This window comes from Sceloporus occidentalis, unplaced genomic scaffold (assembly GCF_023333645.1).
Source record: "Sceloporus occidentalis isolate IW3139 unplaced genomic scaffold, rSceOcc1.0.p SCAF_5, whole genome shotgun sequence".
Lineage (NCBI taxonomy): Eukaryota > Metazoa > Chordata > Lepidosauria > Squamata > Phrynosomatidae > Sceloporus > Sceloporus occidentalis.
Window position 1 is genome coordinate 184,304,117 of NW_028316985.1, and position 14,090 is coordinate 184,318,206.

Sequence of the window (14,090 nt, forward strand, 5' to 3'; positions counted from 1 at the left end):
GAGAAACGGTTGTGCTGGAATTGTCCCAAGGCTGCGACACTTGTTCCGCTTTCACCCTTTCTGCCCAAAAGGGACAGAAAGGGAGCAGCTGCGCTTTGGAAAAACCAATGATCTGTGAGGACCGTTGGCCAAGAGAGAGGAATTCGCACTCGGGTCACAGGGGGCTCATGGAGGCAGAGAACCAGGAGTCAATGGCTGCGGTTTTATTCATGTGTTCATTTTATTAAGTGGCTTTTCTCAGTGTATATCTTCCGCATCAGACTTGTCATGAATCCCGTTGCGCATTTTGTCTGTCTTTACAAAACTGTGTCACTAGGAAGACATTTATAAGTTATATTATATTTATATTACTATTATTAATTATTAATTATATGTATATTATCCATGCATATATAACTGGGGCTTGTAGTTTGACAAGGGCCTTCTTCCCTGCCAAGGCGGGCTGGCTCCTCATCAAACTACAAATCCCAGGATTTTGTCGAATGGAGCCCTAGGCAGCTAAAGCGGCGTCAAACCGCGTTATTTCTACAGTACAGATTCCTGTCAGAGAGGCTCTGGCAGACTGGAGCCACGCCCCCTTCGCTTAGGCGGTTGCCTGGATACCAACTCCGCTCCCCCTCCCTTCCCGTTCCCCTCTCTATGGCATTTTGGCGTAGAGAGAAGCCCCGAGGCCGAGATTCCGAGGCGACGCTCTAGCGTCGAACCTTCGGTGTCTATGGTAGGCCTTGGCCCCGCCCCCTCGACGGCCAGTGCGTCAGTGCGGGGCCTCCGCTCCGGCCGCTGACGTCATCGGGAGGGGACGCGGGCGCGCGCACTATGGCGGCGCGGCTCCCTCTTGCCGCCTCTTCCCTGGGACTCTTTTCCGACTGAAGGAGAAAGAGAAAGGAGGAACCAGAAAGCGAAGCCTCCGTCAGGGAGAGAAGACGGAGCCTCGCCGGCCGCCGTAGTCCTTCTTCCCCGGAGCCCTCGCCGGCCACCGTACTCCCCTCCTTCCTTTCCCGGTCTCTGTCTTTCTCTCTGGGCCCCGATGGAGGAGCGCTGGCGCTGGAGCCTCTCTGCCTGTGTGGCGCTGGGGCTGCTGCTCCCGGCGCTGGGCCCGGTCTCCTCCTCGTCGGGAGTGGCGGCAGCAGCGGCGGCGTCAGCGGGACCCAGGGAGTCGGCCAAGGAGGAGGAGGAGGCCAAGGAGTGCCACAAGCCCTGCGCCAACGGAGGACGCTGCCAGCCCCGCACCGGGCAATGCCTCTGCGCCCCCGGATGGGTCGGAGAGCACTGCCAGCACTGCGGAGGGCGGTTCCGGTGAGAGAAGGAGGGCAGAGGGGAAGGGGCCGTCCCCAGGGGCCTCCCTCGCGGGGTTGGTGTTGGGAAGAGGGAGGCAGAGCCCGTGGAAACGCTGAGGGGTGGGGAGGAGGGAGGAAGCCTGAGGGAAGGAGGGGAGCCACAGGCCCTGAGAGCATAGAGCCAGCCTGGGGCGGGGGCTGATTCTGGTGATGGAGAGCCTGGCCTCCCTCGCAGGGCGGGTGTTGAAGGGAGGAGGAGTGATCGTGGCCACAGGGACAGCGCTGTGGGGAAGGCTCCGGTGAGAGAGAGGAGGAGGCGGCGGCAGGGGCTCTTCAGAGTGGCCTCCCTCGCAGGGTGAGTGTTGGGAGGAGGGAGGGAGGAAGGAGGTTGCCATACAGAGTTCGTGGAAATGCTGAGGGATGGGGAGGAGGGGAGAAGAAGGGAGAAGAGCTATTCAGACTGGACTACCTCACAGGGCTGGTGTTGGGAGAGGCAGCACTACGGGAGCCAAGTTCAGTGGGCGAGAGATTAGGGGGTAGGGAGTGTCTTTGGCTGGCCTCCCTCGCAGGCTGGGTATTGGGAGGAGAGGAACCACCGGCCCCGAGGACACAGTGCCAGCCCTGCAGGAGCCGACTCTGGTGGATGTGAGAGAAGAGAGGGGATGGTGGTGGGGAGTGGGTTATTCAAACCCATTGAGGACCAATTGTGGGATGAAGACAGTCACTGGAAAGAACTTATAGAAGCTCTGAGGGAGTTGATGGAGGAGAAAAGGAAGAAATACGGAGCAAGGGGCTTCTGGAAGGGCATGCGGTCTGAGAGCCGGCGTGTGAAGATGTCTTCTGGAGAAGTGGATGGGCTTCACCTTTCTGTCCAGACTGGACTATCTCACAAGGTGGTAGCTGTTGTTGTTGTTGGGAGGAGGAAGAAAAGAGGGAGGAGGGTGGTCCCTAGGAAAAGACCCTCCTTGGGAAGGTTCAGGATGTGAACAAGAAGGGGACAGGCAACCTGTCTGAGGAGCTTCTGGAAAGGCATGGGAGCTGAAAACTGGTGGGTGAAGATGTTGTCCAGATGCGGGGTGTGCTTCAATAGCAGCTTCATTTATATACCGCTTCATACTGAACAGCAGTGTCTAAGTGGCTTACAACTGTAAGCTAATTGCTCCCAACAATCTGGGTACTCATTTTAGCCACCTCAGAAGGATGCAAGCCTGAGTTGAACTTGAGCCCTTGCCTGGGATTGAACTCGCAACCTTATGGTTTTTTGAGTGAGTGGCTGCAGTACAGGCATTTAACTACTGCCCAGACTGGACTACGCATAGGGTTTTTGTGCAGAGGAGGACCATGAAACCTCTGGAGGAAGGTTGTGATGAGAGTGGTTGCTAGAAAGAGCTTATAGAAATGCTCAGGTTCGTGGAGGAAGGAACCCTGGGTGAGGGCTTTCTGGAGGGGCATGGGAGCAGCAAATGGCAATGTCAGTCGGATTCATTGAAACAAGGGAAAGCCTCAAAGTGGTTCAAAGTTCATTGCTTGTGCTATTCAGTAATTTTTACAGCAATTCTGTTATCGAGACCAATCAATATTGTACATATCTTTTAGGTGGCAGACTGAGGTCGGAGAGAAAATGCGGCTTCCTGCATTACCTCTGAAAATTAACTCTAAACATTATGTATTTGTCAGAAAATGCTCATTTGCTCACAAAAATGCATTGCTAGTTGCTCAGTGACATGTTCCTGCCTTCTTGGTGGCAATGGGAACTTTTCCCTGAGTATCTTGCAAAGTGTAGCCTGCCTTTCCTGAAGAGGATGAAGCTTGGACTGGGGCTTCCCAGGTATTTTAGGAAGGAGATAGCTTTTGTGGATGTGGCAGTAAGAAAAAGAAAATACACTTTTCAGACTTTGGCCTGAGTGTGAAAGCAAGTAAGTGCAGCACAACATTCAGTTCTGAAACTGAGGTGTAGGGTGAAGGTTGTAATCCTATACCCACTTGCTGGTGAACAGCCTCCACTGAACTCATCTGTTAATGTAATAAGACAACTGTTTTCAGGGTTTCCCTGAAGAGCTTCATTGTCTGAGGAACAACTGTTGCTGCCGATCTGGGTAGTTGCTTAGATAAGATCCTGCAAAGAAATGTGCAGAGAAGGCAAAGATACAATTAAGGTTAGGAGACTCAGGGGCCTGGGCAAAGGGAGGCCTTTCCGAATGTTACCTGAGTAAGAGCTGTCATTTCCTAGGTATCAGCAGTGGAGGCATGTAGTAGTTAATCTCTACAGTAGTTAATCTCTATGATATGTTCTGGAGGCAGCATCTATGCCATATTATTTAGGATCTCTCGTGAGGACAGCTGGCTGTATGGATTAAAGAACCAGACTGCTCTGCAGTGACCATTTTCCAAAGTGCTAATTGTGCTTTTTCTTAATGCAAAGGACCCAAGAGTCTCATTGATTGCCGCATAAGCTTTTGTTTTATTTTACCAGATACAGCTGATGATGAAAGCATGCATTTATATGTATCCTCAGATGTGGGAAGATGAACAATTGGGACCGATAATATTAGACCACTTGCATAAATGTCTAATTGAATGGGTTTTCAGAAAGACTGGAGGTTGGCTTTTGGTAAAAGGCTTGAGATATTTTTTTTTTTGTTGTTCTTCTGCTTTCAGCAAATTTTAGGCCATAAATTTTTAATCTGTCAGAATGGTTTATCTGCCTGTGAAAATACATGGTTAGCATTTCTGTGACATGTTTATTGGGCCTTTGTTTCTTCTCAATGTTTAAAGCTTCCTGGTGGTGCTTCTGACTTTCCAGAGATGGTGAACTGATAAGTGAAGTTTGCTGTCTCCTTTCCCTGAAAACCTCTAGAGCAGATGTGGGAGAACTCTTTACCTGATTTCCAAAGAGTGGCTGAGGCTGCCTTTTCTGAGGGCTGGGAGCTTTTCTGAACTTGGGCATGGGAAACTTAGTGAAAGTCTTGGGCTGTGGTATGTGTACGCAAATACTGAGCTAACGTGATGAGCGAAGGATCTAAGTTGTAGGCAAGATGCCTGATGTCTTCCAATACTGTGTGCAGTTGGAGGCCTAGATTGCTTTTGGGGGGGCAGTGAGTTAGGGTAAAAATTTGGAAAGAATGGACTATCAGGCCTTACTGGTTGGATCAACAGCAGAGTGGTGTCTGGTTCATTTGAGAGAGAGAAACTAGTTTATGATCCAAGGAAGCAGAATGAGATGTTCTACGTTTCTGATTAGTAATGTGCAACAAGTGGGGTTTATGGATTTTTGCTGCAGATGTTGAGAGGCATTGGAGTGCTGTGGTAAAGAAAGGGAGGATAGGCAGGCATATGGCTTAGCAAAGTGGCTTGACTACTATAATTGTGACACAGTAAAGGATGTGGGCTTTAGAGAATGTACCGTCAGTGTGGAGGCAATGCTGCATTTAAAGAGATGGTGAAGAGAATATTGAGAGGTATTATGTCCCCTTTTTAAAAAGTGGTAAAGATTTGTTTTTATGGCCATTGCTTTCCCCTCAGGCTCTGATTTTTTTCCCTACAAAATAAAGATGACAGTGGGAATCCTGAACATTTGTCTCTACGCAGTGTTGTGATAGATTAAAGCAAAGAAGCTGAGTGTTAGGTCAGACAAGATGGAAGTACAGTCCCCCCTCCATTTTTGCGGACTTGAGATCCGTGTTCCTTGCTTATGCGCAAGTGGCAAATGGAGGGGGGCAAAATGGAGCGTCACCGTTCAAGCCAATGGGACTTGAATATTGACAGTTTTCGTTTTCGCTTGGGGAGCTGGTCCATAACGGATCCCCTGTGAAAATGGAGGGGCAACTGTACTGTCTTGGTATAGAAAACCTTTTAATTTTGGTAGAGGTGTGAGACTGATGTGGGAGGAGGTTGCACTTCCTTTGAAGGACCAAGGGCTTAGTTTGGGGGCTCTCTGGGATTTGTAACTATTTGCGGAGGCACAAGTGTTTCTGGTTACCAGGATTGGCCTTTTATGAGCTTTGGCTGGTTCCCTATTGGAAGAGAACAGGCTGTAGTGATTTATGACCTGGACACTTCCAGACTGGGTTGATGCAGTATGGAGCTGTCTTTAAAGAATTCAGAGAATTGGGATGGGCAAAGTGACATTGGACTGCCACACCCATCAGCCTTACCTGTTGATGAGGTATGTTGGACATTGCCATTCAGCAATATCTGGAAGACTGCTCTTTGCCCAGCCATGGCTTTGAGGATTCAGTTGGTAGAGAATATTAACAGGCAGATTATGCAGACTGTGAAGTCATAACATCCAATATTGTTATAGTTATCAGTTTGAGCTGGCTGCCAGTGCATTTCCAGGGCTGATCTAAAGAGATGGTGATTACTTTTAAAGCCCTAAATGACTTGGAATCAGGCTTTTTAAAGGACTGCCTACTCCCATATCCACCTACCTGGGCCCTAGGATTAGTCACAACGACCCAGTTTATGTGTTTGCTGGTATGATACAGGTTGATGGAGATGAGAGAGAGAGCCAAAAGCCTTGCTGTGGCCCCAATCTGGTGCTAACAAGGGTGGCTGCAGGTCGCCTCTTAGGGGCGGTCTGTACAGCCCCTTAGTCTACATCCAGCATGCTTCTGAGGAAGTAGACCAAGTCTAGGATATCTTATGTTTCAACTTCTTTCACTCAGTTAGCATCAACAGTGCTACAAGATCCTTTTGCATACTGATATTCCAGATTAACGCTGTGTCTCTGAATTCTACAAAAACTAATGTCACAATAAATGTTAATCCTAAAGGTGGCAAAGGACTCTTGTAGAGCAGAGAGGGACATATCCATATCTCCTGGTAAATATCAAGGTCATTTGTCCTAGATGGATGAACATGTCTGATTCCGAGAAGTAGATTTCTGTGTGAAAGGATGGTAAACTCTGTTCAGAGCGGTACTCAAAATAGATACCATTTCTGTAACCATGCACACAAAAATATGCTTGTGCCTCGGCTACAGTTCAAGTACAATGTTGTGAGGTAGGACCCAGCTATATGCAGCTAGTATTGCATCCCAATAGCAGACCAAGTTCTTTGTTGCATGGTTAAATTGGATCCTGGAAGTAATGTCCTAATTAGATAACCTTACAAAAACAAGTTTTAATGGCTTTGGAGGTGGTATTTTAGTCTATGACTAATTTGGTTGAGCAACAAAAGCATCTATGTGGGGTGTTTTTGATCTTACCAGCTTGTGTTCCGCTTTAGGATGCAGTTCTTCTGCCAAAACCTGTTTGCTTCTTGTTATAGTGAACTGGGTTATTTTAATGTTCCTGTGCTTGATAGTCTTGGTGCTGAAGGTTTACTTTGTGGGTACTTCTGGAAAATGTGTTAAACTACTGTTTATGAAAAGATGGCAAAATAAAGTGTCTTGGGGCTATTTAGAGCTTGGGGCTGATTCACACATTGCGGAGGCAGGCATGCAATGTGTTTTTGTTGTTCACTGTGGGTGTGAAGGAGAGATGTGCGTTTACATGCATGCAGTACACACACTAGGGAGTTGTTTCTAGTGCATCACTGGAATTTTTGCTTCATACTGAAAGCCCTTTCTGCAAGGATCAGGAGTACAAATGTAGAAGACATGTCTGCTGAAATGAAGTGTTCAACTGATCCCAGCAGTTAACTTTCCTTTTTTGAAATACACTCATCCCTCTTGATTTGTGGGGATCTGTTCTGAACCCCCATGTGAATCGGAAATATCGCAGATATTCAAGCCCCATTGGTTATAATGGGGGTGCGTTCCTGTGTGTGCTGCTGTATGTGTGCCATGGGCATACTGCTCTGCATCCAAATACAGCCAAGGAACATAACCCAAAACCTTCAGCATTAAACCATTTTATATAAAATTATGACTGCATACAGACAATAGACAATTTTTTGTTTGGCTGTCTCTTATGTTAATGGGGAAGTCGCGTTCCTTGTTTCTGTGCAGGGATACCAGTGGAATGGAATAAAAAGCTTGCAGTACTGTTAACACTAATTGGAAAAGAAGCCCTTTTGGACCAAGGGGGGCTAACTTGTGATTAACTGTACTTCACGTGTAAAAGATAGTTCTGCAGCAAGTCTCAAGAGCTTTTCAGTATCAAAAATAGTGAATGGGAAAGGAATATTACTTCATAAGATTGAAAATAAATGTCCATTCAATTTCGTAGTCCTACATTTATAAATTTGAGGGCTGAAAATATTAAAGAGATTAGATAGCTGAAAAACAAAAAAGGAGAAAAAAGAGCATCCATAAATAGGTCCAGGTGGTTGTTCCTGTTGGGAAATGAGTGTCCCTCTTCCAACACAAATACTTTCATGTGGGCCTCTCTTTGTTCAACGTATCTATAAACAACATGAGTGATGGAATAGAAGGCATGCTGATCAGATTTGCAGGTCACACCAGAGTGGGAGTGGTAGCCAATACTTCAGAAAGATTCAAGATGATTTTAATAGACTGAAGAGGTGGGCCATAACTAATAAAATGAATTTCACCAGGGATAAATGTAAGGTACTACATTTGTGTGGGAAAAATTACATGCACAAATATGGAATGAGTAACAGATGGCTTGACAATAGTACATATGAAAAGGACCTAGGGCTTTTGGTAGACCACAGGTTTACCATGAATCTGCAGTATGAAGTGGCACAAACCCCCCTTCCGTACAGTCTGAAGCTTTATTGACAAAACTATAACATCCAGGCAAAAAAGACATAATATTATCACTTCTGTTTTGGTTCTAAGTTATAGCTCTGTTAGTCTGGAAAATCAGTATGCAAAGGGATCTTGTAGCATTTTTGAGACTAGCTGAAAGGAAGAAACTGGTAGCATGATCTTTCGTAGGCTTCCTCAGATGCATTCTGCTTTGGTTAGACTTTACCTGGAATCCTGTGTCTGCTTCTGGACACAACAAATTATGAAGGATATTGACAAACTGAAGCATGTCGAAAGGAGAAGGTCCAAGATGGCAAAATAGCAGGAAGACAAACTCTTGTGAGAGATATTTCAAAGACATAACTCTGTTAGGTTGGATCAGTACATTTGCTTAAGTCTACAAAAGCTTATGCTGTCAACTTCTTTCTTTCTCTCAGTTACTCTCAAAGGTGTGACAAAGTCTGTCCCAGATTGTTGAGGGCATAGAAGAGGAGTAGCTGAAGGTTTGAGAAAAGATATGGTAGTGATCTTCAGATAATCTGAAAGTCTCTCGTGTGGAAGATGGAGTGAGATTCTTTTCTGATGCTGCAGAGAGTAGGACCCAAACCAGTGGATTCAAATTACAAGAAAGGAGATTCCAATAAAACATTAGGAAGAGCATTCTGAAAGTGAGGGCTATTCCAACAGTTCACCTCCTTTGGAAACTGGAACACTCCATTGTTGAAAGTTTTCAACAGAGGTTGGATGTCTACCTCTTAGGGGTACTTTAAGCAGTGGATTATGGCACTGGCAGGGGGTTGGGCTGGATCCCTGGGGATCTCCTCCAAATCTATGGTTTTTATGGAGCTAGGTTATTTCAGTAAAAACAATTTCCTCACTACACAGTATACCTCTTCATTGTGCATTGCAAAGCATTGTGCAAGGTTTGCCTGTCCTGTAGTAACTTGAAAGAAGTGGAATGCAAGTTGCATGTTGGTGCTGAATAGTGGCCTTTGATATATGCTTACAAAATACATGCTTTTTGTATGCCTTTACATGCCTGAAACGGCACCTGAATGCTTTCATTTATGGATATATCCCGCTGAATCCAGGCAGGGTCATTTCTGAGTGAATATGCATCGGATCAAACTCCAACTCAAAATGCAATCGTTGGCTTTACATGTGTAAATGCTTCTTTGAATATGTAGAAAACCTGTAAGTGGGATGCAGCAAGACATGGAGAGAACAGCAGAAAATTGCTCAGTTGCTGAAAGAAGATGAAATGCCTTTCATTATGTTAATGGAAGCAGTTACAGATTAATATTACACAGCTTCTATGGCCAAAAGAAATGCTGAGCCATATACTGAAAATAAATAAATAAATCCAGTTTTGGTTTCAAAACATAGTAGCATGCCATTAATGAGATAAATTAATTCTAATATCTGCTGCAATAAATTGAAACCTCTTGTAACCCAAACAAGGAAGACATAATGCACTATAAACTTTATGGCATTAAATGTAAACATATTTAAAAGGTTTTACTTTAAGTCGAGAAACATAGCTAAGATGTTCAAATAAAGGGCCATATTAAGGCTGCAGTCCAACGTCCTCTTAGTGTAGTGTAAATGTCTACATGTGGAAATGTGCTGCCCTGGCCCTACACAACCCCCATGTCGAATAGTATCACTGCATAACACATTTCACCGACTGGGTGCTATTGTGCCATGTTCAGGTTTCAACCACAGTGTGTAAGCACAATATTGATGTATATGCAACTCCACTTGTGCCACTAGCAGCAAAATGAATCTGTTGAGCTGTGGCGAATAATTTCCCCTGTATACATTGTATGACTTATGCATGCATAAAACACCAAAATCCACAAAAGTGATATTTTTATTGGCCAACCAAAATGCACAAAATATATCATGCAAGCTTTCAAAGCTCTATTGGCTTCTTCATCAGACAAAAGATGTTAATATATCACACAGGAGAAGAATTGTGATGTAGAGTTATAGGCCTACATTTTCTATCAGATGTAGTTCCATTCTCTCTCTCTCTGTGTGTGTGTGTGTGTGTGTGCACGTGCGTGTGTGAGAAACCCCATAAATCCCTACTCTCCAGCAGTACATTTGAATATTTGGGGGAGACACAAATGCTGCGTCAGTTTCCCCTGCCCAGTTCCCTGCCAGCAGGAGTTGGAGTTTTGATTGGGGACATTGATGCTAGGGTCAGCTGAGGTCTGGAGTAGTTGCATGATAAATAAAATAATAAAATAAAAACTTTATTTATATACCGCCTTTCCTGTAGATCAAAGCGGTTCACAACATAGTAAGCATGTGACACATGTCACAGTACAAAACAATAAAATAGCTCAGTAATTACAATCACACAGGGCTTCTATTTCAGAAAAGAGGAGACCCCAACCATGCAACCCCTGAATGTCCATCTAATCAGCTTTTTAAAGCCAAGCAGAGTCAGACCTGGTCAGTGCTTACTTAGGAGGCCACCATATAATACCAGTTATCTTTATACCAGGGGGTGGGCATCTGTGAAATACAAATCTGTGTATTTGGCCAGAGTTTTGGTTTTTTTCTGCTTATTTATGGTAAACCCTCCCCCAAATTATTTGGGGTATCTGTGAGCTTTTGGGGCATGCAGAATGGGACTTGCTGGGTTTGCTTTCCCCATCCCTGCTTTACAAATTGGAGCATATACATCAATTGTGTTTTCACTGCAGAGTCCTATCCTCATATGAATCATCATTTTTTAGTTTGTTGTATGCCTGATTATAGATGCAAATTAGAAATACAAAAATATAGTAATAGCGGGTGCTTGCAATGTGTTAAAAACAAAATAGAAGCGGTAACACGAAAGTTATCTTGGCTGCTTCTAATTGTTGTAGGTAACAAATTGTCCAGTATAATTCTGACCTTTGGAAATTCACTGTGTTCTTTGAGGCGGAAAACTGTGAACTCCATAACGTGTGTTATTTATACTCCTCAGGTTTGCCTCCAGAATGAATCTGAAGTCACACTTGATGAAGCACAAATGACTGAGCCTGCAGAATATTCTTGTTCAAGCTTTGGTTCTGTTGACTTTCTCAGTGTCCTGTATCTGAGCAGAGCTGTCAAAATTAGCCTAGACATTCTAATTTTCATCCAGTCCATATTGCCTACCCTCAGGTCAGGTACCTTTATGCTAACATTTACTGTAGGAATGGGCAATTGTGGCTATCCAGTCGTTGTTGGGTTGCATCTCTAATAATTCCTCAGCACAGGCTGCCCTGACTAAGGCTAATGGGAGTTGTAGCCCAATATTTTGAGGGCCATGCTTTTCTCACCCCCGGATTTATTTGCTTAAAGAGTTGGGCAAGGGGGGGGGACACTAGTGGAGCAGCAATGCTAATCTGAGGAGGCAGTGCAAATTTGCCATTGCATTTTTGGATTCCTTGGCAGATTTTGATGGAGATGAGTGCGTTCACTCATCTCTAATAGGCATTGTGAAGGAGGGCAACTTTTCATACAAATCAAGCCCAGGCAAGGCTTTAAGTCTCTCTTTGCTTTTTCCTGTCTCATTTACTCACATCTCCTTAAATATCCTTTGTCTCCCCCTCCGCAAGAAGTATGTCAATTCACATATGGTTTATCCCAGCCAATTTCAGTGTGAAAGTTCTTGTTGTTTCAACGTGGTCATGTGCTTATGACTGGCTTGCTTTCAGTCATCCCAGCTACTACTTGCTTTCTGAGAAGCACTATCTTTACTTGAGTCATTAAAAAATGAGTGAGTCTTTCCCTTTGGCTCACACTAGAACAGCTTGTCTCAACCATTTTACTCTGGGTGAACTCTTGAAATAATCTCCAAGTTTTAGGGAACCCTGCATAATACAGTAACTACAGCTCTCAGGGAACCCCTACATAAAAATTATTATATCCACATCACAAAAACATTTATTTTTTCCAGTCATGCTCTTTCGTGGAACCTCTAATGACTTCTTGCAGAACCTGAGAGTTTCAGGGAACCCTGGTTGAGAAACCCTGCATTACATAGTTCGTGTGTCTGTATTGAAGAGGTCTGAAAAGTGTGACTAATGGGTCAAATGTAGTCCTAGTTCCTTTTTTGCATCTTCCATGCCCATCAACACTGAACCCCAAACAATTTTTTTAAATGGGGAGAGGGGCAAAAGAGCTCTCAAATTGTTAATATCACTGCTGGTGTAGTGGATCACTCTTGAGAATCCCCAGTCCTCCCATCACAGAGAAAGGTTGAAAATTGCAGAAGTCAAACTGGAAGTAGACTTTCAGTCATTTCCAGGTTGCATTTTGGGGTTGATTTTTAGCTTTTAAATGTTCTGATGCAGTCCACTATAGGTGGTGACAATTGTCCCTCACTGCATTAGTCTGGTACTGATACAGTGCAGTAGACCCTTGGTATCTGCTGGGGTTTGGTTCCAGGATCCCCTTGTGGATACCAAAATCCGTGGATGCTCAAGTCCCATTAACTAGAATGGTGGAGTACAATGATGTCCCTTATATTAAATGGCAAAATCAAACTTTGCTTTTTGGAATTTATATATTTTAAAATTATTTTCAAACCCTGGATTAAAACATCTGTGAATATTGAGGGCCAACTGTACTTTTGATTCTTATCTCGCAATTGGTTTATCAGCGTTGTGAAGTTCTCACAAGGCAGGTGAAATAGTGGTCTGATAAACTTTGTAGAAAATACCACCCTGCTTGAGACTGTTGTGCTGATGGCCTTAAATCAAATGTTTTATAGTTTGTGGCCTCGTAACAAGCTTCCCTTGTCGCCAGCTGCTGCCAGCTGCATGTGACTTCATATCTCGTGTGCCTGTAACTAATTTTGATCCCATCTGCTTTCATTCCCACTTCATCCATAAGAAAACACTGAAACCATGATTGCTCTCACCCGACGTGCTTCAAAAGCACACAGAAGCACAGTGTGGACCTAGTCATATATTATCTTGCGGTTGGTAGTTAAATACTGTGGTATTATAATGTAAATATGGCTGCGTGATCTGTAGTATAACCGTGCTGCGGACATCCATGGTTTCTTCACAGTGCAAGCCTATAAACTGTGTGCAAGCCTGCAGGGTTTGTTGGATTATACCGATGGTCTATCATGTGTTCAGGCAACAGGGAATCCAGCAAGCAAGGAGAGATCGTGACCAGGTTACAATAGCTGTGAACAGGAAAGTTGCACTTATACCATAGGAACCATCGCAGCCTCCTGTGACAATGAATTCTGTAGGTTAGTAATGTGTGTATGTGTAATGGTTTTATTTACTTAAAGCCTATGCTTGTGAACTTTTGAGGACAATTTGCTGCCTGTTGTTCTGAGAGAGGATTTCCCTCCCGCTCTTTATTGTACACAACTCATATTTTTCTGCATCTTGTTGTGTCCAATAATATCCTGTAAGAGGATGCAGCTTTTTAAACCCTTTAAAAATCTGTGTGGGCCTGTCATTTATATTATATACTTCATGTTGATTGTTGTTGTGTGCCTTCAAGTTGTTTCAGACTTACGGCAACCCCGAGAAGAATTTCTCATGGGTTTTTCTTGGCAAGATTTGTTCAGAGGAGGCCTGCCATTTCCTTCTCCTGAGGCTGAGAGCATGTGACTTGACCAAGGTCACACAGTGGGTTTCATGGCTGAGTGGGGAACTGAACCTTGGTCTCTAGAGTTGTAGTCCAACACTCAAACCACTATGTCACGCTGGCTAGCCTGATTTATGAAGCTAAATACCCAGAAGCCATCAGACCCGGTCTGATCTTGGAAGCGAAGTAGGGTTTGGCCAGGTTAGTTCTTAGATGGGGGGCTGCCAAAGAATGTCTGGTGCTGTAGGCTGTATTTCAGAGGAAAGCAATGGCAAACCACTTCTGAGGATTCCTTGCTTAAGGCAACCCATGGAGTCATGGTAAGTTGACATGTGATTTGAAGGTACAAACACACATGTACTGATTTGTAGAGAGCTCCATGCCAGAATTTCCTGCTTTAAGAGAGATTGCAGATACGGTTTAAAGCCAATATGGGGATGGTGCAGCCCATGGACCATATGAAGAACCCGGACTTCACTTCTAGGGCCCCTGAAGCCCCCCAAACTCTAAAAACCCAAGCCTCAAAGCTCCCATACTCCTCAAATAAATTCCCTTCTCCA

The 14,090-nt window shown here is 44.5% G+C and overlaps 1 protein-coding gene across 1 annotated transcript in view; it reads left to right on the top strand.

The window, feature by feature from the left end:
* Positions 1-692: 692 nt before the first annotated feature.
* The window catches only part of ATRN (attractin), a 207,655-nt gene continuing 194,257 nt past the window's right edge, over positions 693-14,090 (top strand). Inside the window, exon 1 of the mRNA XM_089526395.1 lies at positions 693-1,296. Within this exon, the coding sequence (XP_089382521.1) occupies positions 1,028-1,296 (269 nt within the window). The 5' untranslated portion in view covers positions 693-1,027. The remainder of the gene's footprint in view (positions 1,297-14,090) is intronic.